The sequence below is a fragment of the Corvus hawaiiensis genome, chromosome 1, assembly GCF_020740725.1.
Source record: "Corvus hawaiiensis isolate bCorHaw1 chromosome 1, bCorHaw1.pri.cur, whole genome shotgun sequence".
In the NCBI taxonomy this organism is placed as follows: Eukaryota; Metazoa; Chordata; class Aves; order Passeriformes; family Corvidae; genus Corvus; species Corvus hawaiiensis.
In genome coordinates this window covers 67668734-67695323 of record NC_063213.1, presented here as the reverse complement: position 1 = coordinate 67695323, position 26590 = coordinate 67668734, and the positions used below count along the sequence as shown (strand labels likewise).

At 40.2% G+C, this 26590-nt stretch overlaps 2 protein-coding genes across 2 annotated transcripts in view; one reads left to right on the top strand and one right to left on the bottom strand.

Moving 5' to 3' along the window:
- BMP6 (bone morphogenetic protein 6) overlaps positions 1-3014 on the top strand; it is an 88452-nt gene extending 85438 nt beyond the window's left edge. Inside the window, exon 7 of the mRNA XM_048309641.1 lies at positions 61-3014. Within this exon, the coding sequence (XP_048165598.1) occupies positions 61-210 (150 nt within the window). The 3' untranslated portion in view covers positions 211-3014. The remainder of the gene's footprint in view (positions 1-60) is intronic.
- TXNDC5 (thioredoxin domain containing 5) lies at positions 2871-25921 on the bottom strand. Its single transcript, XM_048309650.1, has 10 exons — positions 25698-25921; positions 21057-21206; positions 18250-18355; positions 16872-16968; positions 14462-14577; positions 12286-12372; positions 9369-9512; positions 6497-6579; positions 3575-3704; positions 2871-3014 (listed from the first exon to the last, which is right to left on the bottom strand). The coding sequence occupies exons 1-10, from the start codon at positions 25910-25912 to the stop codon at positions 2892-2894; spliced, it is 1251 nt and encodes a 416-aa protein (XP_048165607.1). The 5' UTR covers positions 25913-25921; the 3' UTR covers positions 2871-2891.
- Between the last annotated feature and the right edge of the window lie 669 nt (positions 25922-26590).

The following is a 26590-nucleotide window of genomic DNA, read 5'->3' as shown; positions in this document are numbered from 1 at the left end:
CCAGGTGAATTTGTAAACAATATACCAGTGGCTCAGTTGTGTTTTCTTTCTTGGCAACAGGTTCATCTTATGAATCCTGATTATGTTCCCAAACCATGCTGCGCACCTACCAAACTAAATGCCATATCTGTTCTTTACTTTGATGATAATTCTAATGTAATCTTGAAGAAATACAGGAATATGGTAGTAAGAGCTTGTGGATGTCACTGACAAACAGTCTTCACACGGACTCTGTGATGCTGCCATGAACTTGGATACAGCCCTCCCTGCTTTCATGACCTTGGGAAAAAACCCATGTGACGAATCACCCTTCAGAACACCATGTATGTGCCTTGTGGGAGGAAGGGGTGTGGGGACCACCCCCCGGGGTGCGAGCAAACTGCTAGACTTCTTGCAGACTGACCCTACACCATGGTGGCTGCTCAGCTCAGTAGCAGCAGCAAAATGTCCACACACTTTATTTGGCTGGGATGGTCTTAATCTCACAGAGCAGCTTGGCCTGTAGCAGGTGCTTGGACACGTGCTGCAGTTTTACCAGATGGGCACTCAACACCCAAAACAAGTGAGGTCTCTTTTTGGGGGTGGGGAGGGAAGATGAGAGGGAGAGGCGGAGAAGCTAAAGGACGTGGTGTTAGCACTTCAGACATGGAGTGTACATCTCATGCAAGATCCTTTTGGCCAGAAGGACCAGTTACTGCACCTAGACTGTTAGATGTCAGGAGGAGACTGTCATGACAGTAAGCATCTAAAATTGTGCCAAAGCAGATGTTTCAGTTCTCTTATGCTCCAAGCACCGTTTAACTCTGATCTTGCAAGCGTAAGATGGCTTGGCTGCACCCTGTGTTAGAAACACCATGAACTCAGACCCTGGCTGGTCTTCCCAGTTCACCATCTGACTGAGCAATACAAATTTATACACTTGTCTTATGCAACTTCCTTCCACTCCCCACATGGAGCTGCCTCATCTACTACCACTTGCCCAGGAAGGAAGTCAGGACACTTCTACAGCTGTAATTTAGACGTAAAAGCTTAGGGGCCATTCATTCTCTAGCTGAACAGTTTGTTTACAGGAAGACAGAATGTCAACAACATTTGCAATCTTTCCCTTTCAACTCATGCAACTAACAAACTGGTATAAAGGATATGCAGCGTAGAGCCATGGTTTGTCTAGCAGAAGCTAATAGCAAATTGTTTTGATCAATATTAAACTTGTATTAAATGCACTTACCTCTACTTGCATTTAAAAGGCTTCTTGTAAATACAAGCTATAATTTATTGCACTTGTCACTGTATATTCATTGTGCTGTATCATTTATAGAAAGACTGCTTTTTTAAAAAGTTTTTATTTAGAAAAAATCTCAGTGTAAACAATTGTACCACTTTGATTTTATACAAGAAACTCATGAGATTGTGCTTCACTAGAAAGTTGTTAAAAATGTAATAAAGGCTTCCTGAAAGGCAGATATACACACGTTGATCCAATACACCTGCCAGTACAACATTTCTCTTTCACTGTGGCTTTTTCACCTTCACACATTTTCTGATCAAACAGAATCAAAAGTTCTGGACAGACAGTGAAGTGAAGAACCAGGAGAAATTCACTGGTTTAAAAGTTCATTGATGTTTTGCCTTTCTTTTTTTTAATAAAAAAGAAAAGCAACCCAACTTACTCCATATGATGGACAAAACCCAGCATCTTGACAGATTAGTCAAATTAGCCTGTAGAAATCCTCATTCCATGAGTTTCTGTGCACATGAGACAGCAGAATTCAGTCCTTGGTTTGCTGTTGCCTTTGTATCGTGACAGTCTCTGCAATGTAAATTCTTTGGCTTTCAGTTAAGTCTAACATGGAACATCTTATGCACCAAAGAATAGATTCATATTATAATCCAAGACACCACAAAGTGTGTGGTCCTAGCATTCAAACTTATCAATGCTTGCAGCTTGGAAAAACGTTAAGGCTCAAGAAGAGGGGGGAACTATTTGTCACTACTGTAGAAGAGCTGAATGGAAAAAAATATTAAACATTGTACTACTTGTTCTCTAGGTACTCTGACTAAGGAGCAGGTCAGCACAATGTCTGGATTCAGGGGATAGGAAACACATGGTCAGCTCTGGAGTCTAACTGATCATTTACCATTAATGGAGAAGTTATAACAGCACCTATTTTTTCACACTGGCTCTAGAGAAGTAGAGCATAGTTGTGCCTCTGGAGCTGGATGGCAGCAGCCTATGGAAATCCACCTGACACATATACACTATGGCATCAGTAACGTTCAGGCACATGTTACAGTGCCATCACTTTCATTATGGCTAGACCTCCCATGCTGAGAGGATTAACAGGAAACAACCAGCTCATGGTGGCCTGGTATCTTCCAAAGGTGTGTGTGTTTTCAACCTTTCAGCAGCTATATTAAGACAAATAGGGTTTAAGTACAGTTCTAGAGGCAAAAGTGACTCAACACAGCTGTAGCTTTTGCCTTTCTAGTAACGGTAAGTAGTTTGTAAGGATTACTTTTTAACCAGATCTAACCTGAAGACAAAAATATTCTACTGCTGCCCTTCACTTGGTTTTCTTAACGTATTTTGGTCTCAAAGGAAACCATTTACACTTCATTGCGGGAACGCAGAAATGCAGTGCAACTACCAATGCTGAAAATACTCTTGATTTGCACAGTAACTACTTGTTAGCTTTCCTTCACACACAGAGAGGCATGTCTCTAACACACACACAAGGGGAAGATACCAAAGTTAAGTACATTCAATTTCCTAGAAACAAAGAAACAAAAAAAGCCCCACCCCCCCAAATACACTATTTGAAAATTGGCAAAGATAGAAATCCCTCAGCTACTGTACAAAGACAGCCAGGGACAGAGCATCCAGACTTTTATTACAATTCATCCCTTGCCTGACGCAAGACAAAGCTATGCAGTGATTCAAGGTCTCTCGTTCCATTGTGTTCACTGACTTTCTTTCCACCTCGGAAAAGCAGAAGTGTAGGATAACCACGTACCTTCAAAAGACACACGCAAAAGAAACTTGCTATTAATGTTCAAACTTGTATCCATCATTCATATTTACCTGATTCTGAAAAGTCATCAAACCCCTCTAGAACAATAAGCTATTTTAATTTAAAAAACCAAACCCACAGCAGAACTTTCATTGGCAGCCTGCAGTATCTGAAGCTTTTTAAGAGAATGGGGTAATACATGTTCATCTAGGCTCTCAGAATGGCAGCTCCAGCTCTGTCTTCAATTGTCTGCCTACCAGCTCTTTAAGACTTTTCTTTCTAGGAACTGAATTTAGCATTGGATACCACAAGACTACCTGGTGCTTTCAGAGAGAGAGGTTTCCTAACGTAGGGACTTCTTCAGCTTTGTCCAGTAATGAGAATAACCAAGTCTGAACAAACAGTTCAGGAAAGAAATGGTGTCAGCAGGTGCCTCTTTTTGGCTAACACAGCTGTACTGTCACCAGGCACCTGGAGTGCAGCAGCCAGTTGGGCTGCATGCTGGAGCCTCCAACATTTGGTGCACAATACTGTCCCCTTCATTTCAGAACTTTCACACTTACAGAAAATCTGTTGCAGACGTTACGTTCCACAGTGCAGTCTACTTCTGCTATTTTGACATCAGTCAAACCTGGAAATTGCTCTTTGGCAAGGTTCTCCCAGGTTGGAGCCAAGTTCTTACAGTGACCACACCTAGAAACAAAAGAGGGAGATTTGTTTAGCAGATACACTTTCCACTTTCTCTCTGCTGTCTTGCTGCAATTGCTGTAAGTTTAACTAGCTGCCTTTCTTATCCCCTAATGATTTGGCCCTCCAACTCCCTTGAACTATTATGTCAGTAAATGAGCTAAGAAAACAAGTGATTTTATTTAAGTTAAGCACTGAAGTACTTTCTGGCCTTTGTTAGTCTTGCCTAGAATGGTACTCTAGATGTCCGTGCATTAACATTTTACCCCACAGAGGAATATGAAGCCAAATAAAGACAAGCACAGAGAATATTTAACTGGAAAAAAAGATGATCTCTTGGAAACAAAAATTCTTTTAGGAAGACACAGAATATCTGTAGTATGAATTAAGTTTTCAGGTAGCATATGCCAGTTATGGTAAAGTTATGTAGCCCAAGTTTAGTTAGTTAAATGAGATTTTAATATCCCTATTAAATTTCTTCCAGTTCCTAATGGCCTCCTTGACCAATGCATAGTAAAGCATTTATTTTGTTTATATTTTGAACTTGGCTTAGCCAAGTTCCTAATGTGAACTTCTTACTGCCTTCAAGAAGAATTCCCAAAGCACTTTAGACTTTAAAGCTGCACTGCTCATTCTGTTCTAAGCCAGCTGCACCTTAATTAGGTTATTAAAACAGACCCATAATTGCCTTGAGGCTGGATCAGGGCATTTACAAAAATAATGAAAGATGTCTCAGCAAAAGTTTTCTTAATGCAAGCCAATGTATATTTAAACCACCTTGTTAATACACAGTGACAGTATAAAAGCATTTCTGACCATGCACAAAAACTACTAGAACAGGATGATTTTGTGCTTACAATGCAAGTTAACATTAATATTTATCCAAAACTAACTGAAAGACAGAACTAGATGGCAACATAATAGTGTTTGCTGAGCCCTACATAAGTTAATCCGCTTGGAAGAGAATCTGGTCATTTATATGCAGAGCACTAACAGGCAGTCACAAGCCTGACTTTCAGAGCTAAAACTAGGATACAAGCTACATAAATATAGGAAGCATTTTCCTAAATGGTGGCTTTCAGAGCATTGCAGCCAGGCAGCACACATTGGTTTAAGAATGCTACATCCTGAAACTGCTGTTTCTCAGCCTAACATCCAACACTGATCCTATCTGTGAGATCCAGCAGTATCTCATGAGAATCTCATGAGATGGGGACATGGTATTGTTAATGAAAACCAATCAAAAAGGGAGCATTTCTTGATCTTAAACTTTCCCAGAAAAAGTTGCTCCAGATAACGAACTAATAGATATGCCAACAAGCCCTGGGTTCAGAAATCACACTGGAAGCTGCTCTGAGCACAGGTGTGAACTAAGTTTCCCAGTCAGTTTTGCTGGTGGGGCAGAAGCAGCATAGGCACAGACCCAATCTAAGTCCCTCCCAGAGTACAGAGGGGATAAAGGCACTGAGGAAAGAGCAGCAAACAATGAGGGGTGTGAGAGCTATGGGTAGGGTATTTCTTAACCCAGTGGTGGCAGATACTTGCTCACATCCAAAAGCAGATCTTTCAGATGGATGAGAGCATAGAAGTGGTTCTCAAGCAGCAAAGGGTGATGACACTGGAAAAGCCTGCAGCATTGAGCTTACATGAAATGAAATGCTCCCAGGTAACTCTTGCCTGCAGTAAGAAACACATTTATGCCTACTGTCAAAATTAAACTGCAATATTTTGTTATGCCTGAGCACATCTAATATGGGTTGCATTTGCTTGTGTTGCTTTGTAATGGGGTCTTTTGTACCCCAAACAAAAGATCTTTTTATCTTTTATATATTGTGTTAATGGAATGCTAGTGTTTAAATCAGAGATGTGTTATCTTTCACACAGTGAAATACAGCTTAATTTTAATCTGTCCCCTTACACTAGGCTTCCTTCTGTTGGCTAAGAGACCAGCAATGGATGAGCAAGATGGCACGCAAGTTTCATTAAATTCAGCGGAGGCACAAATAAGACGAGTTCTATAAACCAGAGAGAGAACCGTGAAATTTTATTTTTCTCTCAGAAAGGGAATAGTGAGAAAACTGGGGAAATACTTGTTCTACAAGTTTGAAATACTGAGGTCTTAACCCAGCTGGGGTCCCAGGCTCTGTTGGATACAGCAGTAATGGCAGATGCCAGACATTATTTTCATTTCTCCCCCCAATGCCTTCCATTGGGTGTCTTAACCTACACCATCTGCATTGGACACTTCTACCTTGGGTCACCCTAAGAACATCCTAAAATTGTCATTTGTGCAAATTAGTTTTTTGACAGTTATTTGAAGAGTAACAGGCAATTAATTATCCATAGCTCAACAGTCTGTATCAAAACTCTGGTGGCTTGAATGAATCTTCCAAGCGAGGCTGGTTGTGGCAGGAGAGGGCCCTGAGGCTAGCATGCTCTTTTTTCTCAGCACTGAGATATGATGATGTGCTCCCCTCACCTTACCCTAATGCAGGGATAGGAGCATGCTGAGCCTGCAAAGAGAGCTTCACCCGCCTTGTTACCCTAGCATTACCTGGAGGCTGACACAGTAAAGCTTCTACGTCAGCCTTTCCACAAAGAGGCAGCTCAAGAGATCTAAACCAGACTGAGCTTTTTTTTGTGCTGCAACTCTTGCCAACACACACATTCTTCAGCTAATTCGCAGTTTAGATCAAGGCAACAAATACAGTACTACAGCTCAAAGACCTACAGCAACTAATGCACTCACAGCTTAGACCAGCAATAATCCTGAACAGCAGCAGCTGCAAACTTCTTACCATGGAGCATAGAATTTAATAAAGGTGATCCCCCTGGCAATGGTTGCATCAAAGTCTTTTTCAGAGAGAGAGAGCACTGCAGCCTGCTCCAAAAAAAAAAAGAAAACAAAAAAACGACAGAGAAAAAAAAGTCAAGCCTTTTTGTATATATAACAGCAGCCTACTGAGCTTTTACCTTCCTAAAAGGGAAACTGAAAATGGAAAAGATAATATTATTGGTAATATAAACAAGAGTAGCAGCAGCAGACCTGACTTTTACTTCTCAGCTACTTTCCTTCCCTAGAGAGATGCAGAGAAAAGCATATTTTGCACTGAATCTCATCCATAACTGGAGAAAAAAAGCTTTCCTGTTTTCAAAGGATTTGCCTGTATCCAAATTTTCAGTAATTGTAAAAAATCACCCCAATTTAATACACTGTGTTTCAAGGAACAGCCCTTAGAGTTGGCTTCAAGCAGGTAATGGCCATCTGAGATTTTAATGAGGTATTCCAGGCACACAAGTGATGTCTCAAGAGCTGTTCTCTCTGTTCTTTCTATCCCTGCCTTGCATGCACAGAAGAAAAACTGTCACCAGGAACACAGATTTGCCTGTCAAGAGGACATCACAACACCACACTTGCATGGGTGCCAGGAAGTGTTTCTACTCCTGATAATATCAGCAGCAAGGGAATGATGGGAGGATAACACGTTGCTTATAGCCTCATATGAGAGCATGGAACTGAAATTTCATTTTTTGTGTGAGACCCTTAAGGGTGGGAGGGATTAAAATAACTCTCATGCCTCTAAAAGCTTCAAAATCAAATGAAAGCAAAAGAAAAATAAGATCACAACTGACAGTATTATAAATTCTATTTTAATCCCAGTAAGTTTTATGAAGCCAAGAATAAATTTGAAAATCCAGATCATCCACTACCTTTAAACATTTCTGTAAATAGTTAGTTCATGGAATTATTTGACTAAGTTGAACTGTTATTACCACTAAAAAATTATTTAAAATTTGAAATTATACTTTTATACTTTCTAATTATTAAATAATCAGAAATAATTAAGTGAAGGAAAAAGTAAGCAGTATGCTTCTATGCTTCTGAATTTTCTAAATGGGTATCTAAAACTGATGTTCCAAACATAATATACAATCTAAGATACAAAATTTGAAAACTTGGTAAGTAACTTCCCCATGATTTGCACAGTAAAACAAATTTTAAGGATCTGTAGATTACTATCTGAATAGCAATGTGAACTATATAACCACAAAAATAAATTTAAGATCAGATATCTCAGTTTTAGCTTTGTGTCTCAAAAAAAGACATCTAATGCAATCACAATCTGAGCATGTGCTGGTCATGCTGCCTTAATCCACCTGGATCATTTTTTGAATGATTTTAGCCATGTCTGGCAGTAGAGAAGTCTCACGGACATAAAAGTACAGCTTTTGTAAAAGGGCTGGCAAGTACTTGGGCTATGTAAGACATGAGGGAATCCAAGTAGGGGCTCAACACTGGGACACAAATTTGCAGTGGGACCTTATTGCTTTTGCTGCCTGTGGTACCAGCTGTGGTCAACTCATGGCAAATGCAGTCAGTGTTTGCTGGCTACAGGGGCTGGCCCCTTGTTTCAAAATTCATGAAAACAGAGTCAAGGGGTCTGAAGATAAAAGTTGCAAGGACAAGTTGAGTCCTACACTATGTCTACTATTATTTCGCAAAAAAATCCCCCAACAATCCTTTCCTGCTTGTGTGTGTGCTGGTGAATGCAAGGCAGAAGTGGGAATTTGTGTCACATGTGGTTTGTGTTATTTCTATAAAAATAGAAAGGCAACTAATTACTTTTGGCATTGTACTAACACCAGCTCATTGGGATCTTCCAAATATGAGGTCAATTAAAAAAATAAAAATTGAAGAGTATGAAAATTGCAAATCTATGTGGTCTGTAATGTTTGGTAAGCCACTTTATGCAAGATGAGTAATGCTGCTGGAAAAGTCAGCTGGGAAGGGTAATATTCTCCTGTAAGAAGCTGCATACAAACTGTATTCATAATCTTGATGCCTAATTACTTAAGTTCATTCTATATCACAAGGGAGTGTAAATCCCTGTCCCTTATTTTATAGGCAGAAAGTATGTTCTGCACATTTCATGAAAAATTGTGCTTGAAATCCATCTCTAACTTCTCAGCCCCACCAACTTTTCATTCATCTCCAAGAAAGATGGCAGATGAAAAGCCAAAGGGATTAGAAAAGACAGAAAACTATATTACATGAACTACAACTGCACAAAGGTTATTCACACCAATTCCTTGGTAACACTTTAAAGCCTGTAGCTCCTACAACCAAGATTAAAATAAGTCTCCAAACCCCAAGGAGTTTTCTTGTCACAGGGCACATTACCCTACCATACTGGTACTGGTCTTCAGAATCTTTGTTCATTGTTTCTGCAGATAGATTTGTAATTATGTCCTGGATTTTTTTTAGGGGCTTAGCAGTGTGCATCAGCCTCCTGGGTTCAAGTGATAATCTTGCAAAAAATGTTCATCTCTGTAGTGATGAAATATGCTATCATACAAACCCAGGTGCCAGCAGTTCCATGGGCCAAAATGACCACATTTATGCCTGTATCTAAACAATTTATTGCAACCATAAAATAGGAATCAGATTTTTTTTCCTTCTCCAATTCATCAGGTTAATAAAAGTATCTCTAGGCTTTATGATCTGATTCCACTCATTAATGACTAAAAAAATAACCAGGAAAGTATTTGGTACCGTTTACATCCAGAAACTGTCAAGCTATCAGAGAGAGAAAAACACATGTAAGACTCAGGCAGACTGCTAAAACAGTCTGAACACTTTACACTGCTGCAGAGCACAGGAGCACTTACCTCAACATGGGTGGGCTCTGCAGGTGGTGGCTGTGAGGCCTCAGCAGGTTTGTCTGCTGGTGGCTCTTTCCCATAGCTCTGTAGTTGGGAATCCACATATTCTTTTAAGGAATCGAAGTCCCTCTTCCCTTTGTACTGGTCACCCTACAATTATCAAAGAGTTTGTGCAACCTTCTATATGCAGTTAATGTAGCAAATAAATAATTACCAGCAAAACATAAGATTGCCAAGTGTAAGCATAGTAATAGTAAATATGATTATCTAGTTCTTAAACTTATCTATGACATTCTATTCACTCCACATCTTCAGCTTTTGCCATAGATTCTTCAGTAAGCAAAGGGAACTATCTAAAATTTCTTTGAAATGAAAGGTATTTTAGAAACAGAAGCAAATTTTTGAAATTTTTCCACTTTCACCTTCTTGTCTCACCCTAGTCAGCTTTTTCCAAGTTTTATTTTTTTGAACCTATAGCTACTACAAGGAAAAATAAAATACCCAGTGTGGTTGGGTGTGGTCTCTGTTAGCCTGTGAGCTCTACACAATGCTTTGACAGGGCTGAGAACCTTAACTTGCATGTCACTGGACTACACAGTCGTTCCTCTGGCCTACACACTTGCCACAAATCCTTGGAAAACCCAAATAAGTAAGGCAATGTACTCTGGGCACCTAAGTTCACCTGGGAGCAAGAGACTACAGCAGCCTGCAGCGGGGCAGACATTTCCAATGGCACTACTCTCACAAAAGTCTAATCCTATCCTATTTTTTGACCTGTACATAAAGCTGTCAGCCAGCCAGATCTTTGAGGTCACAGTTTGCCTTGGATGCTTCCCCATATTTCAGGTACTTTCACAAATCTAGAGAACAAGACAATCATGAGATTGTCAGAACAAGAAATCGGAGCAGTTGTGAGCAGCTTCTAGCCTCAAATCCACTGTCGGCCCTCTCCAAACTGGCTCTTGCATGATTGCCCTCAGGGCTGTCTGTGAAAACAAGCACTAATTTTTCTGTTCAGAAGAGAGATCATAACTTTGAGGCATTATATATCCATTTTAGACAGAATTCTTGAGATGTGGTCCCATGTGGTGTGTGTGGGCTGCAAAATGTATCTCCTCTTGCAGATGAGGCCTCTTTAAGAAACAACATACAATCTTCCATACATTGGAAGGAAGAACAGACATCTCTTCAACTTTCCTTTATCATTGGAACTCTTTCTACACATTTCTCTTCTTTTTAATTGATAATGTTACCTGTAACTATTGCCCCTTTCCTGGCACTGGGTGTCAGTCACTAAGGAGCAAGAAGCCTGTACCTGTTTGTTTGTATCCATGTCAACAGGGCAGGGTCAGCACCCACTGGTTCCTCCCAGGGTATCTGCGGCATGTCACCAAGAGCAGTGGTGTGATGCCAGACTTCAGTTATGACAAAGGGGATGAAGGTATTACAGGCAAGGCTGGATGACTGAAGCAGTTCTCCTCCTTCTCTTTACTCATCAGTATCATAGCTGCCAGCAAGATTTTCAGGAATTTCTGGGCCAGATTATTGGAAAATTGTTGAGATTGTTTTGTGCTTTTTTCAAATATGTTGTATCAGCCCATGGAGGAAGATGGGACCGTGGTGGCAGTATTCCACCAAGGAATGCCACACTGCCAGTGGAGAAAGAGAGTTTGATGTCATCTGAAATATATTGTTCAGATTAATGGCCAAGGTTCAGGTTTACCAAATACAACAGCAGTGATTCTTTTTCTTTCACTGCACTCTTGATTCAAATAACTCCAAGGAACTCCAACTTCAGTTATTACAAAGTTTAAATAGAAGTTCAATTAACTGGAAACCTCTAGCCTTGGACGTAGCACCATGCTTGATTTGAGCACTCCTTCAGCTTCCAGTTGTGCTTCTGACGTGTCCCTTGAGAGGTCACAAGGCTGCATACTTATGTGAATCTGGTTGGGATTCAAAAACACAGGGGCTGCTTCATTTAAATTCCCTAGAGTGTCTGATCTTATAGGGATGCTTATACCAAACCTCACATGCATTGATATGTACTTAGGGCCAGCTTCTCTTTAGAATGCCAGAAAATCGCCATAAGCAGTGGCCACTAAACTGTACTGAGTAGCAAAAGTTAACATTGCTGATACTGTACATGTTCAAAAAGGAATGCAAGATGAATGGGAGAAAACCCCCTCTTCCTTCCTCCCTGCCCAGAACTTAGCAGGTAAGAGCTAAAAGTGTAGTCCTGGGTTCTCTTGCAGGCCTGTTTTTAATACCCGTTGAATATATTTAACTAATCTTGAAATTGTGAAACATAGTATAAATAACACTACAATTTATAATATGTTTATTTACTGCTGTTCATGCATGTGGTATTTATAAATATTTTATCTCCCCATAATTTCAGAATATTTTAGTTCTCTGAATTGCTGCAAGGAAAAATGTCAACTGGGCCCACAAGATTCTCACTCGCAGTGTCATGTGAAATGCTCCGGTTTATATAAGAAGGAAAATTTGCATCTCTAGACATCACTCAGCAGATGGGCACCACTTAGAGATGAGAACCTTCTGATACACATTGTGAAAATTATATACTTTATTATTATTTCTATGTTTTTGTGTTCCATAGGAAATAAAATACTATGATAAAGTAAACCCAGAATTCTCTCACACAGCAGCCTAACTGGAGATACTGCTTACAGGTTTATGAGCATTATAGCAGTTGTTTGCAAAATACAGCAAAAATCGTCAACTTGTATCTGTGGACAAAGTCTACCTCTTCTAGTACCCAAATGAACCTCCAATATCTCTTCTCTCACAAGCAGAGTTTTGTATATGTCCACTTGATTTTTTTTTCCAGAATGTAAGCATAGTCCAAATATTATTCAGAGAAAAATGGTGCAATCTTTTGCTGAAGTGTCAGACTCACCTTTTCACCGTTCCTAAACCAGAGGAGTGTGGGATAACCACGAACTTGGGTTTCAGAGCAGACTTCATAATGCTGGGTACAGTCGACCTACATTTTGGGAATAAAACCCCAAACTATTCAATGCCTAAAATAAACATACAACAAGCATCACAGCCTTCCTTGTTTAAAAGCTCAGAAAAATACAGGAACAAGCAATACAAGGCTTGGCAAAACTCAGTACCAAGTACTGTCTTGACAATGATTATGTCTGCCTTCCAAACAGTGGTTTGGTTGTATAATTGGGAGGCTCTGTGTATATTTGATTTATTTTTTTCTTTTTAAGGAGAGATCGGGGAGGGAGGTATGGCTAGAAGGAAGTAGTAGCAGTTACAAAGAACAATGGAGACATAATTAAATATTTCAATTAAAAAGCACTTGTTATTCTCAGCTAATAAAATCAGTGCTCAGTGGACAATGAGACACAAAAACACTAATGTGAGAGAGCTTTAAAGTGAAAACATACTGGCTCACCCATTTTTTAAGACTACTCTTTAAAGATTTCAGAAGACATGTCAACAGCTAGCAAGTTAACTGTATTCCAAGGGAAGCTCCAAGTGCATAGCAACATTCAATTCTAGTATGTCACAAACCAGTCTGTAAAGTTACTAGTTCATAAGCTTTTTGCTGAAGATCAATCCTAAAGATTAAACAGTGTTAAGACACTATTCCCCCAGATTAGATGAAAGTCATGGTTCAACCTTCTTAGGAACAGTTGTGTTTCCTGTTTACTTACAGACTTAAAATCTTAGCCAAGACATGCTTCAAGAGATGTTTCACAAGCTATACAGTTACACAAAATTGTCTAGGCATCAAGACCACTCTTAGTGGTGGTATTAAATAGCAACTCTCAGTAATATGATCTGCAAACACCACAGCCAACTGATTAAAACAGAAATTTTGGAAATTTATTTTTCTCTGGGTACCAGAGAATGGTAACTTCAGAAAGATACTTAAGTTAAGCAATGTTTTCATAAGACAGCAAACAAGGGTATCAAAAAGTACAGAAAGCTTCAAAGGAAAAATAGCTTCTGACATTTTATTCTCAGAGGGAATCTATATCCACCAGGTCTGAAAATATATATATGTGCATCTTCTCTGAAGTCCAACTGTGCTTATATATATATATGTATATGTATGTCTCCTCTAAAGTTCAACTGTGCTGACCTGCACTGTGCACGTGCAGCATACCTGAATTAACACATTTTCAAAAGCATTAAAAAAAAAAAAAATGAAGAAGTCAAGCTCATCCCTCCTACTACAGCTGAAAGTGCTGCGAGGGCAGAGGCAGGGGAGACAGCACAGGGAGAGTCCCTCTGCAGGACTGACAACACTGCTGCCATGCAATATTTCAGATCAGTGGAACCACTGTAAAAGTTTAGGGATGTGGGAGTTGAGCCCGGTCCGATTTCCACTGTTGGCAGATACAGAGGGATTCCCATCATGAGCCACCTGGACTTAGGTATGGGTCAGCAAATAAAGCCAGTAACTGCAATTGCCAGACCACCTCCATACCTCTGCACAGAAGTCACTCCACGTACAAGTAACAAGCTCCCATGGTAAATACACCACAGAACCTGGTTATCAACCCTAAGGAAAATAGTAAAGCAGGACAAGATATCAATTTTTAAGGTGTAAGACCCCCTGAAACCTTTTAAAAGTTTTATGGGGAAAAAGAGGAAAACAAAAAAGAAATAATTCATCATAAATACCCAGTAGGGCTAAATCTTGCTAAGGAATGCAATGCTACAAAGAACAAATCAGAAGTCACTTTCCCACTCAAAATAAATACTGAAGTCTATCAAGTTCTGACAAAGCAGATGCATAATAAAAACAAGTCTCAAAATATTACTCCCTGCATCTGAAGTATTAGACTTATTCCCAACTCTCTGAAGTGCAGAGAGGCAGCTGGGTTTGCAAGGAGGCTTTGCTTAAAATGGGGGAGTCCTGTTAACTGCAGATGTGTGAGAAAGAAAAAAGACCGTCTCAAAATTAAAATACAAAGTATGACTATAAAAGGATTTAAGAGGTGACAACCAAAACAATTGTTAGTTGCAAATCATAGCACAAAAGGCATGATTCTTGGCTGAAACATACATTGATACAAACCATATTTTCAGACTAAGAGTGCTTCACCTACCTTACCAATCTTGACAGTTTCCGAATGCTCAAAGGCTTGAGCCAGCTGTTCCCAGGTTGGGGCCAAAGCCTTGCAGTGACCACACCAAGGGGCAAAAAACTTGATGAAGTGATTACCTTTTAAGTAAAAAAAGAAAAAAAAAAATATTTAGTTCCTTTGGAATGAACTTAGCTGCAATTAAAGCTGAGGTACTAATCTCAGGCTGCAAATTTATCATGGTATTTCCTGAGTTAAAGATAGGAAACACTGTGAATCAAAGGCCAGGATAAAATACTTCAGCAATTAGGTTTTCAGTACTGTATGCAGTCCCACAGCATTGCCAAATTTCCTGAAAATCCAAACAGCTTCACAATCTCAAGCCAACAAGTGAGGTATTAAAACTGTTATTTTTAACCTAGCCATTTACCTTAGTGTTTAACTCAACTGTGTCAATCAGTTGCCCTGTTACAGAGTAGAAAGAACTACCAAGGAATATGTTGATAACAGCATAAATTAAAGTATTAAACTTCAACTTGATGCAATGGTGTTTCCTAAGAAATGCTTAAGTCCATGAATTACCTAAAAATTATTGTTCGGTTTTCCATTCTCCTTTTTCTGCCCTGCTCTTTGAATTGTCATGTCATCTACTCTTAGTAGATGTTCGTGGTATTTTATGCAGAAGAGAGTCTCTGTGCTATCTCCTACTAATGTTTAGTTTAAAAGTGTATTATTGATTGCAAAGTACCAGAATATGCAATTTCTTTCAACTAAGATTAATTAATTCAAATTGCTGCACATTTTTGCACACATCAAGGCAAGGCTCTTTTAAATGAAATAAAAATGAACTTAATTAGAACAAGGTAAAAAATCAAAATTATTTGCAGGAAACACCAGCAACTGGAGAAAAGCTGTTTTTAATAGAATTATTCATAATCCTTTGAAGACTGCTTTGGGGCTGGTATTACTTGAATTCATTTCTAGTTTGAGGGCTTGTCCACAACAGAAGGTCCGAGGCAAGGCAGCACAAAATAACTAGGAAACAAAGTGCAATAATAGTGTACTCTAACTTAACTGGTCTGCATGTGGAAGACTTTCAAACTGATTGACGTGCTCTGTGTTGGTCAAGTAGACAGCAAAATTAAATTTCCCACAAGTTAATAAGAATATCTCATCAAAATCAGCAATTCTTTACCATGTACATTGACATACTCTCCTCAATAGAAAACAATATCATTTATTTTTTTCCCAGAGCAGCAAAAAGGTAAAAGGAGGCTATTTAAGAACAGAAGTCAACCTTGCTGGTGTAACTGCTAAGCTTCATGTTCAATTCAAGCACTGAACTTCTTGTAATTGGAGTCAAGAGAGGACAACAGATTTACAGATGATCATAAACCTGCTTAACTATCACAAATGGCCATGAGAATGTCTCCTCTATGAAGGCCAATGAATACATAATAAAAATATTAATATATCTGCAATGCACTGAACTTTACAGTCTGAGAAGGTGATTAAGTTGACAAATGCTTAGCATCTCCCTGATGGCTTCGAGGAAAATTCATTCAGAATTTTGATTGAATTCCGCATTGAGCCAGACATGCTGGGAAATTTTAAGTTAGCTGCACAAAATGCAGTTTTACACATGAAAATATTTCTAATCAGCTAATGGTTACTTAAAAAAGTTCTAGTTCTACCTTCCTAGTGATATCAAATGGGCAAATATTTAATTTAATCCAGCCTTTCCTTTTTGGATAACAGATGGAGAAAGCAGGATCCTCTGTTGTCATGCCAGCCCAAAGTTTGTATTCTAAGATTTTGCTCATTGTCTAAAAACTGTTATGTGAGGGGTGAAATTTCCCATATTAGGTATCCCTCCTGGCATTAATTTTAAATCTTCCAGACAAAATATTTTTTAAAATAGCTGAAGAGACAAAGTGTTTTGCCCACATTAAATTCTGGAGGAAGGAAGCTAAACAATATCAAATAAAGGGCCAGACTGGAGTGGGATGGGGGCTGGAAGGAGGAAGAGGGTGGATTATACTTATCCAGAACAACAGCCTGGGAGGAAGAACAAGCCAGCACCTAGGGAAGGAGGAAACGGGACTTGCAAAAACACAAAGCGGCAAGGCTGTGACTGAGCAAGGAACTCATGAGAAGAGACAGTTCAGTCAAACAAGCCCCACTAGCCTCTTCCCTGGGGTTAGCAGCCATAATTTTACTGCCTTCTGAGTGCTCTGCTTAAGCTTTCTCGTAGTCTGCAATATGTAATTCAACCAGAGCATTTTTACATAGTTTGAAGTTTCGTCCTCTTTCACTAGGTATTACTGGAAAAAAAAGTGGGAAGGAGGTACCCTGAAAATTAACATTTCTGTGCAGTCTTCCCACTACTAATGTCTCTGTAACCAAGTTTCTCTTCTTTGGAAAAAACAGTTACCTTCTGCTATGTGCATCTTGAAATTGTCTGCTGAGAGTTCATACATTCCCTGCTTAGGTTCAGGGGCTTTTGGTGGTTCCACATCAGATCCTGGCTCCTATTCATGAGAAAAATTAACTTTTATTTCTCTTCTACAGCAAATACACAACACTTGCTTCCTGCATCACACCATTCTGTGATAGTGCCATAGACTCTGAAATTTTAAATTCCTAAAGCAATGTTCTTATTTAGCCTGATTTAGCTACCTAATGTGTCCTAAAAAACAACTACTTGATAGCAAAAGGTGAAAATGATTGCCACATAAAAGAGAGCTAGCAGAGTCTGTGGAATACCAGTCATTCACTGCACTGTAGTACAGTCACTGAGCACAGTAATTGCTGTAGCATTCATTGCATCACCATATATTAACACGCTTAAATTATATAACAGTTCCTGCAGAGCATCACATATCAGCCACAACTGCCATCACACCTGTTTCAGTGGTCTCTGGGCTATTTAAAAATAGTGCAAAAGCTATTTTCTGCTCCCCTAATGCCAGAAGAAATGCTGTCTAACTAATGCCTCCATGAAGACAATGGAAATAGAGCAAACACTTCAAACCTATAACTTGTAAGAAACTCATGAGCATTTCAGCAAAAGCAAGTGAATACTTTCTACACTCTAACCCTAGAGCTGAAAAGAATTTTTTAAGAACCTCAAAGTGCCTTTCTTAAAATAGTTTAGCATTTAATTTTAGTTATTAAAAACACCACGTTTGTTTAAATATAATCACATTCTAACTGGTTCAGCAACCACTAATGCCTTCTCTTGATTAGAAACAGCAATCACCAATTTAATTTTAGGCAGGGCTTGGCTCCCATATGTGAATGCTGCCCCTGAACTTAAGGATTTCCCTAGTGAGGGTATTAGCTTATCTTACTTAATTGATCATTTTAAAACTTTTCTTTAGGCCACAACATTACCAGAAAGTAACTGAGCTAAAGATGGCATCCATGTTTTAAGAGGCAATTAAGCCCAACACAATGCAATTTACAATGTATTAGAGCTAAATTGCTTTTCTTATTCTAGAAACATTATGGCCGACAGGTGTCAAGTGAAATGACAGCAAGGACCGTGTCTTAAAACATCAAAAGTATAAGCATTAAAACTGCATTATGTACTGCAGTTTTAAATGCAGGAAGCAGAGAGCAGGTCACAGGATGACAGTTTTAATTACTACTCTGACTTACATGTAAGCTGTTTCAGATTGATACTGCAACCTGACTTTTATCCTCAGGAGCAGATCTCCTCCTGGAAATTGAAACCTAACTTAAAGAAATGATAGATAAGTAAGCCTGCAGAAAAGAGTATTTCCTTTTCTTATTTCCTTTTCACTTACAGATGGTTCCTCATTTAGTTTCTCCAACATCCAGTTTTCCAGTGCCTGGAAGTCCCTAGGGCCTTGGTATTTCAGAGGTTCTTGTCCTGGTTTAAGCAACTTTAGCCTAAAGGGTCAAAATGTAGAGAAGAGTGAGGCAAAAATTTTCACACAGGAAACATTCTCAGGAAGATAATGTGTTTTGCTAATCCATGGCAATACAGCTCAGGCTGCAGTAAGAGATCTCTTGACTGTTAACATCAGCATCAGGCATCCCTTTCAGATTGAAATGTCATGGCCAGAGCTTAGGACCCTTTTTCATTCCCATGTAAGCTTTAAGGAGATTTTAAAAAGAGAAAAAAAGAAATACCAAGTTAAAAATCAGCATGGTGTAATATTACTTTGATCAATAAGAAAGAGCAAATTAAAAATTGCAGCATTCAGTTCTATGAATCCTAATTCAGTTTGTCAAAGAGCATCAGTTTTGTTTTGTTCACCTCTCTCCATCACCAAAGGAAAAATATCTAATGCTTATTTTCCCAGGAATTTCTTTCTCACCTTTTGTTTCCTGACTGCTCTCATAGTGTAGGGCTTTTCATGTGGTATTAAACTGATTAAAAACACACTGAGACAAGTCAATAGGACAAGAAGTTAAGTGACTGCTTGTAGGCATTCAGACTTCATGATTGTAATGTTTAATAATTGCTATCAAAACTTTTCCATAAACTACTTAAAGCTTCTACTAATAAATTTTAAGTTAAAATTGCAAGTATATTTGATAAAGGTGTAATGCTGAATTCTGACCTAGTCTTATTTTTTAAAGCAAATCAGAGTTTCAATTATGACTGTCTCCTAGCCCTCAGTTCCCCTTGCCAAGCTGTCATTTTGTACTGCTTCTTTTGTTTATTGAAATGTTTCTCTCTCTCTTGTTCCACAGTTGAAAGATACTAACATATGAAAGTGTTGAAAAACCACATAATGCAAGTCCATTCAAAAGAGATAGGAGCTCCCACTGTCATTTCTGTTCAAGATATTCTTGAATGTTCCTTGTGATGATAGAAAGTCAAAATAATAAGGAAGCAACAAAAACGAAAAAGAAGAACATCTAAAATACACCTGCTGGCAATACTTTTGGAAAGTAACAAAAAAAATTCAGGTAACACCTTAAAAAAAAGCTACCTGCACCTTTATTTTCTGCAAACAAGTAAGTTTTCTCTAGTTCAGTTGAGAGAGTATTTATTTTGCAGCACCAAACAATCCTGAGACAACTGTACTAAGAAGTGCAAGGACCTGCTCAGCCACTTTTACTCTGAGGGGATGAAAAGGGGATGCAGCCTTTCCTTTGACAGGTGTTTGAAAAAGCAGTGTAGGGATCAGCACATCCTGGACTTGAGACTGAGGAAGATGTGAAATTTCCCTTGCTGGAGGTTTTTAGAAAAAAGCTAGTTCAAAACTGATTCAGACAGGAAGAGAGCTAATACCACGAATTCCCCTTCATTGCTATATTTCTATACCTAGCAGATGACTGCCTTATTATTTTTAACTTTCAAATAGATAAAAGCAAGCAGTAACTATTCCAGTATATTCAATGACCTTAAAGAGGAGGGAGGGAAAAAACCCTCCAGCAATTACACATCCATTGATTTTTTTCCTATTCAAAAATCTCTGCCACCCTATTTTAAGAGGAACAGCACCACAATACAATCTACGCAAATATGCAATGACAACCAGTGCTCACTCCTGAAGATATGAAAGCAAAACTGTAATATTAATTTTTTCTTGGTATTTGTAGTGGAACTAAGGCACGCACTGCCCTTACGAACAATTCCTATCTCAACAAGGACTATATTATTTATAACTCTAAACTTCTACTCAGTCACAGTCATCTGCATCCAAGTGGGTGCAGCCAGGAGCGAATGAAAAGTTCAGGCTGTTGCTGGGGTTGGCAAAAGCACCAGACAAAGTGAGCAAAAGGAAGGAAACTGAAAAATACAGGCTGTGGAAGGGCTACAGATTGTATTACAATCTCCACTTATCCCCACTCAGATGAGTAATTAATAAAGCAGTTGAAAGGATCCCATCCATATTTGCAAGAAGATTTAAAGATGACACAAGTGAAAAATAAATTATTTTGCTCCTTTTCAGCAGTTTAAAAGGGAACACATATCTAACCCAAAGGCACTGATCTCTCATACATACTCTAGACCATGTTCTGCCTACCAAAGCTGAGGTAGTAAGACACACATCCTTGATAACAGCGTAAACATAACCTTAAAATACTAGATCAGTATAAGCAAATTTAGCTAGAAAAAAGTCCACACAGTATCACCACCACTATGCTAAGTGATACCATGAATTTATTGCTTTATGAGCACTAAGTTCACTAAGAATCTAAGAGATCACCTATAATACAAATATGAAGGGTGCAGTGTACTGACAAACTTGTGGCAAGTTATTTTTTAAAGTACTGCTAGTAGAAACCAGCTCTGTCATGCATACCACAGCTGCACAATGTACTGTTGCTTCAGAAAGAGATACTCCCAGAGAAAAGAACAGGAAAATTCTGGACTTCAGTTAAACACAGCCACCTTCCAAGACATGAAACAGCTTCTTTAAAAAAACAAACAAACAAACAAAAAGCATAAGAGTACTATGTATCTCATGGTACTTGGCAACATGGTAAAAAGGCTTAAAATTAACATAGCAGGTCCAAAGGGCTACAAAGAAACCCAGCAAAAATATAGCTTAGAAGTTAGCGTCAAGAAATTGGCAGAGGACCATGGAAAACTAAAAAAGAAAAATAGGAGCAGACTTCTTTCTGCACTTACGTAGGGTATCCTCGCACGCCAAATTCAGAGCACAGTGGAATATCTACAGTACAATCCACTTTAACAACATAGACCTGTGGGTTTTCCATGTTGTTGTATTTATCTCCCAAATCATTCCAAGTTGGCTGGAGGCGCTGACAATGTCCACACCTGTGACAGAAGGAACAAGATATTGTTTAATAGCTGCTCACACTTAGAGAGGAAGGAGCCCATGGAAAAGCCATATGCAAAATGGTGATTTTGATAAATTTGAACAAATTTTTAAATCAAAAGTTAAATCAGTTAAATCAGAAATCTTCCATACTCAAGCACTGTTACAGTAAACAGCAGCAAATGCTATTAGGAACTGTAGCATGCTGCAAACACACCTCATGTAAAAATCACCAGGATTTGAGAACGTCTCGCTACTCTCCTTTTACATTAAAAATCCTACCCCCCAAACTTAGTGAGGCTGTTAATCAAAGCACTGTCAGTCTTCCAGCTTTCTAGAGAAATCCTGCAAGGTTGCCCAGCTTTCTTTCTTTACATTCTAATATTTCAAACCCCCCATTTTTTTAGCAGTAGGTAAGAAGATAATAGTTTCTAGCCTCTTTGTAATGCCTCTTGCACTTCTGTGCTTCACAGGAATTGTAACACACAAGTCAAGAAACATCACAACTGATTTCTGAACACGGTTTCCCAAAATCTTGATGACCCTTGTCAAGATTGGGTCCCTTCCAACTCAGAATATTCCGTGATTCTGTGAAAATCCTCCCATCCTCCCCAGCAACACACCATCAACCCTTTATATCTGCATACACACAGAAAACTGGCCTCCCACAGTTGCTACAACAGCACCTCCCCAGAAGCAGAAAATGGCTATTATTCTTCTCACTGTTACCTAGTCTTTCAAGTCATTATAGCAATACTCTATTCCTCAAAGTATGATGAAAAGTTTTAAGGAATGGATTTTCATTTCTCTTTAACAGCTGCTTTTGCCAACCCTCCAAGACATCTAAAAAATACAAAGTTGGATTAACAGAAAACATTCTCAGACTGACAGTACAAAAGCACTTATTGCTTGGCATGACCTAGAACATCGACGTTGTAAGTAACAATTAAATCACCATTAGGACTTTGGAGAACTTTGCTCTGACTTAAAACAGTTTCACTCATACAAATTACTTTGAGTACACTTATAGAAAAGTTGCATGGATTCACACCTTTCTAGGTATCCTGATATCATTAAGAGAAAAAAACAAAACAAAGCAAAACAAAACACCTTGAGATTTACTTTAAGATAAAGAATGTTTTCTGATCTTCCTGTTACAGTCAGGCATAGTGGGTCACACATGCTCCCGTGATGTGGGTGAATACAACCTCCCACGTGATCTAATTCTGAATTGTCCTGGTGAAGAGATACAAGGTGTTATTATTAAAATCAAATATTCCCTTAATATTTAACTTCTGACTTCCCTCCATAGTCAACTCCTTCACAGAGCTTGAATTAAGAGGAGGATTTTAGATACCCTGGTCCCTTCCCCTAGTGGATGTGAAACACCAAATGAGTGTTATAGAACAGAGGCTGCTGTTATAGAACAGAGCATGAAAAGCTAGGTAAGGGAATCCCAATTAATTAACCTCCTGTTTTTTAAGCACAACAGAGCTGCCTTGTCCCTACTTAACACTGTGATCTCTGCTATACACACCCTTTCCCTTCCTTCTTTGGATTATGGAAGCTAAAACTGACAATAAAGCAGGAAAAATGCTCCTATCTGAATCAGTAATTGACTAGTTAGCCATTCGCAGTTTGAAAAAAAAAAAATCAGTATTATATAGAAGGAAATGAGAGACAGTCCCCAAAACACTTTTTCTGAAGTTTCCAAGGAAATATATATAAAACCAAGGAGGTCAAAACTAAAGAGAGCAAGACCATGCAACTTCACACACTTCCCTCAGCCCCATGTAAGTACACAGTCCTTCACTGCTGCAACTCTGCAACACATTAGGGGGGCCTGGAGGAGCTGCTGGGGACAGTGGAAACCTGGGTGTCCATGATGAGCCCTGCTCTTTCATCCCTACATGGGCTAGAAAGTTGTAAGCATCCACAACCTCCATTTACAAACACAGATGAAGATCCAAAAGAGACTAACACAGACATTTCTGGGGGCCATCAGTAGAGCTTGAGCTCTGCAGCCAGTAAGGGCATCTCCACAGCAAGATACAGCTCAAATCCTTATCCAGTTAAGAACACAGACATGTATAATGGTACAAGCAACACAGGCCCAGTCTTGCTCTGGACAGAAGAATTCAACTGAAGTAAAATCCAGTCAATAGAGTTCAATTCAACAACAAAGAACTCTGGTGATCAATTCTGCTGTAGCTCAGTGGACTTGCTGGAGGTTTACCGAGAAAGAACACATGTTGAAAAGATCTGTAAGAGTCAAAACAACGTAGTGAAACTACTCAATTGAGATTCCTTCCAGCTAAGGAACCAGGGGAACCTCACTCCCCTCTAGAAATGCAACTGGCATGGTGAACAACTTACGAATACTTTGTGCCACCAAGAGAGTAACCTGCTCACTGTTCTGTCCCCAGGTGTACCTACCAAGTGGGAGAGCCTTCTGAACAAAAGTCTTATGACATCTGATGGCAAATGACTTGGAATGCTCTCTTCTTGGAGTATCCTGCCATATTTGAAATAAATCTAGGACCTCATGGGATACCACCACTGTTTCTGTGCAAGGCCTCACCAACATTTGTTTCAAGAATCTGGAAGAGAAGGGTGGTGTTGGCTCTAACCCAACTCTTACTGGTAGGATTGATGATGCAACATTAGCAGCATCCACATAAATCTGAAAGACAATCCCAGCTCAGTATTGGGCTGTTTGCTGTTTGCCTTGGAACTACAGAGAAGAGCCTGTGAGAAGCACTAGGAGATTAGCACATCACCTCAGAACAGGGCAAGAAGCTCTAAGATACCCCCTGATCCCACTGACAATAAAACTACTGGTGTGTATAAGCACCTCTCTCAGGCACTTGGATGTTCCCTTTGTTCTGCTCTTCCCTTGGACCTGAAACCTGGCCCTGTTGCTGCCTGTCAGGGACCAGACATCCAGACAAAGGGCCCTGAAGCCAAGACCCAGAGATCTGGAGATTTACTAAGGGTGAGAACATCCAGAGAAGCTGCAACAAATCTGGTAAACTATACAGCTCCCTCACACTTAAGTTGGGCAGATATCCTCAGCCCTCCCAAGGGCACAGCGTGATCCAAGTCTGCAAGGCCAACACTCCCTTTGATCCGTACTGAGGATGTGCAGCATATCTTGGATTCTGCAACAGCCCTTTTGGCACAGGGTCTCCTACAAACAGTCTCGGAATAAAAGAAAGCTTATCTGTTTTTAGGGATGCCTGTGAAACAGTCAAAGTGTGGACAGACACAGATATCATCACTTGAGTACAGAAAAGAACAGAAGCATTCCTGCTCTGCATGGGCATTTCTTAGGCCTTACTGCACTCTCAGGAAAAAGTCCTTCACCAGCAAGTCAGGCGTCCTCCACTTTTGTGATCTTCAGAGAACAAAGGCATCTGCTCTTTCAAGCTTTTACTTAACATTTTCACATGGCATAAATAAGTCAATGTTAATAACAAAAAAAGTTTTCAAAGGAAATCCTTTCCTGCTATGGATTTCAAAGACTCTCATATACCTAAACGGCACCATGTAGCAACGGATAACTTTGGATCAAAACATAACTTTTGCACATTGTTCCCTTAACTTTATTTTGTCTAGATTAAAGAAAACTTTGGAGGGAAAAAAAAGGAAAAAAGAAACCTAACAAACCTAAGAACAGAACTCCCAATAATGTTTACTGGATATCAGTAAGTTAAAAAAGCGTAGGGGAAGAGGCAAAGAAAAGAGAAGAATATGAACAACCATGAGAAAGACACAGAGATGAGAAGTACTGTCGTCTTGACTAGGAATATCCAGTAAAGCACTGTTCCCTCATTTGTCTCAATCATTCCCATGCCAAATGTGCCAGACCAGGACAAAAGCCCGGTGGGTCTCTTGCAAACCTGAGAATTCTCCAGCTCTCCTACGGACACCTGTGGCCTCGGGGACACAGCACTATAGTTAACACAGAAAAATTTTCCCTTAAATTTCGCGATTGCAAAGAGAACATAAAGTCTGCAATGAAAGCATCTGCGAGCTTGGGCTGGGGGGCACATGGTAAGTGACGGTGGCCGAGCTGCAGCTGCTCTCGGTCTCTTTGCGGCACGCCGGAGCGACTCCCCCCGCAGCCCCAGCCGGGGGCGGCTTCGGGCGCCGATGGCTTGGACCTGATGATCTCAGAGGTCTTTTCCAACCTAACTGAGCCCGTGGCTCTGTGACGGGGGTGGCCGGTGCGGCCGCCGAGGCCCGGGCCAGGCACACGCGGGGCTCCCGCTCCCCGTCCCAGCCCTTCCCGGCCCCCGCGGCCCCCCCGGGGCTGCCCTTCCCCGCCGGCCCCGCCGCCGGCCCCGCCGCGGGGCTCGGGGCAGCGCGACCCCGCGGCCCCCCCGCCGGCCCCGCCCGGCCCCGCCGCCTCCCGCCGCCACGTCAACGGGGAAGAGGCGGGCGGAGGGCGCGGGCCGGGCCGGGCCGGGCCGCGCTCGGGTACCCACCACGGGGCGAAGAACATGACGAAGTGCGGAGCGGCGGCAGCGCCGTGCCGCAGCATCTCCGCGCTGTAGAGGTGCCGCCCGTGCGGGTCCCCCGCCGCCGCCGGGCCCGGCTCCAGCTCCGGCTCGGCCCGCGCCGGGCGGCCGCAGAGCACGGGGCCGAGCACGGCCAGGGCCAGGACGCGCCACCACGCCGGGCCGCAGCGGAACGGAGCCATGGCAGCGCCGGAGAGCGAGCGGGCAAAGCCCCGGGCGGCCGCTGCCGCCGCCGCCCCGCCCCGCTCCGCCCGCGGCCCCCGCCCCCGCCCGCCTCCCTCCCCGCACCCCCTCGCGCACACCCGGACCCTCCTTTCTGGAAATAAACCATTCTCTGAAAGTGTTGTTTATATAGCATGCAACATCTATTTTTTAAAATGCTATTTATTAATTAGATTGCTCTATACATCTAGATTAAAATTTGAAATAATTGCGGATTTTATATTTTTTATATACTAACACACTCATTTCTGGAAATTATTTATTTTATGAAAGCATTAATATATTATTTAAATACAATATGATATCTATTTTTATATTATATTTTGATTAGATTGATCTATAAATAGATACTAAAATTTTAAAAAAGTAACAATAACAAATGCAATATCTTTTTGTACACACTCACACTCATTTCTGGTAATAATTTTATAAAGGCCTTAAAATATTATTTCTGTAACACATAATATTTGTTTTATACAGATCTGTTTTTTACATATTAATTATATTGATCTATGGATTTATATTAAAATTTCAAATAACAATCCTTTTTTATGTATTTACACATGCACACATACTGCAATGAAGCTCTTCTTACAGTAAATGAATGATAAGAAGGCAGGCGTGGTGGTACCAGCCAA

Bases quoted from the DNA above. Each gene is read 5' to 3' on its own strand.
- TXNDC5 (XM_048309650.1), bottom strand. From the start codon at position 25,912: ATGGCTCCGTTCCGCTGCGGCCCGGCGTGGTGGCGCGTCCTGGCCCTG. The intron at 12,373-14,461 runs GTAGGTGAAGCA...CCCAAAATGTAG, and splicing joins AAACTGTCAAGATTGGTAAG to GTCGACTGTACCCAGCATTA. The intron at 6,580-9,368 runs GTAAGTGCTCCT...TTTTTGGAGCAG, and splicing joins CAGAGCCCACCCATGTTGAG to GCTGCAGTGCTCTCTCTCTC.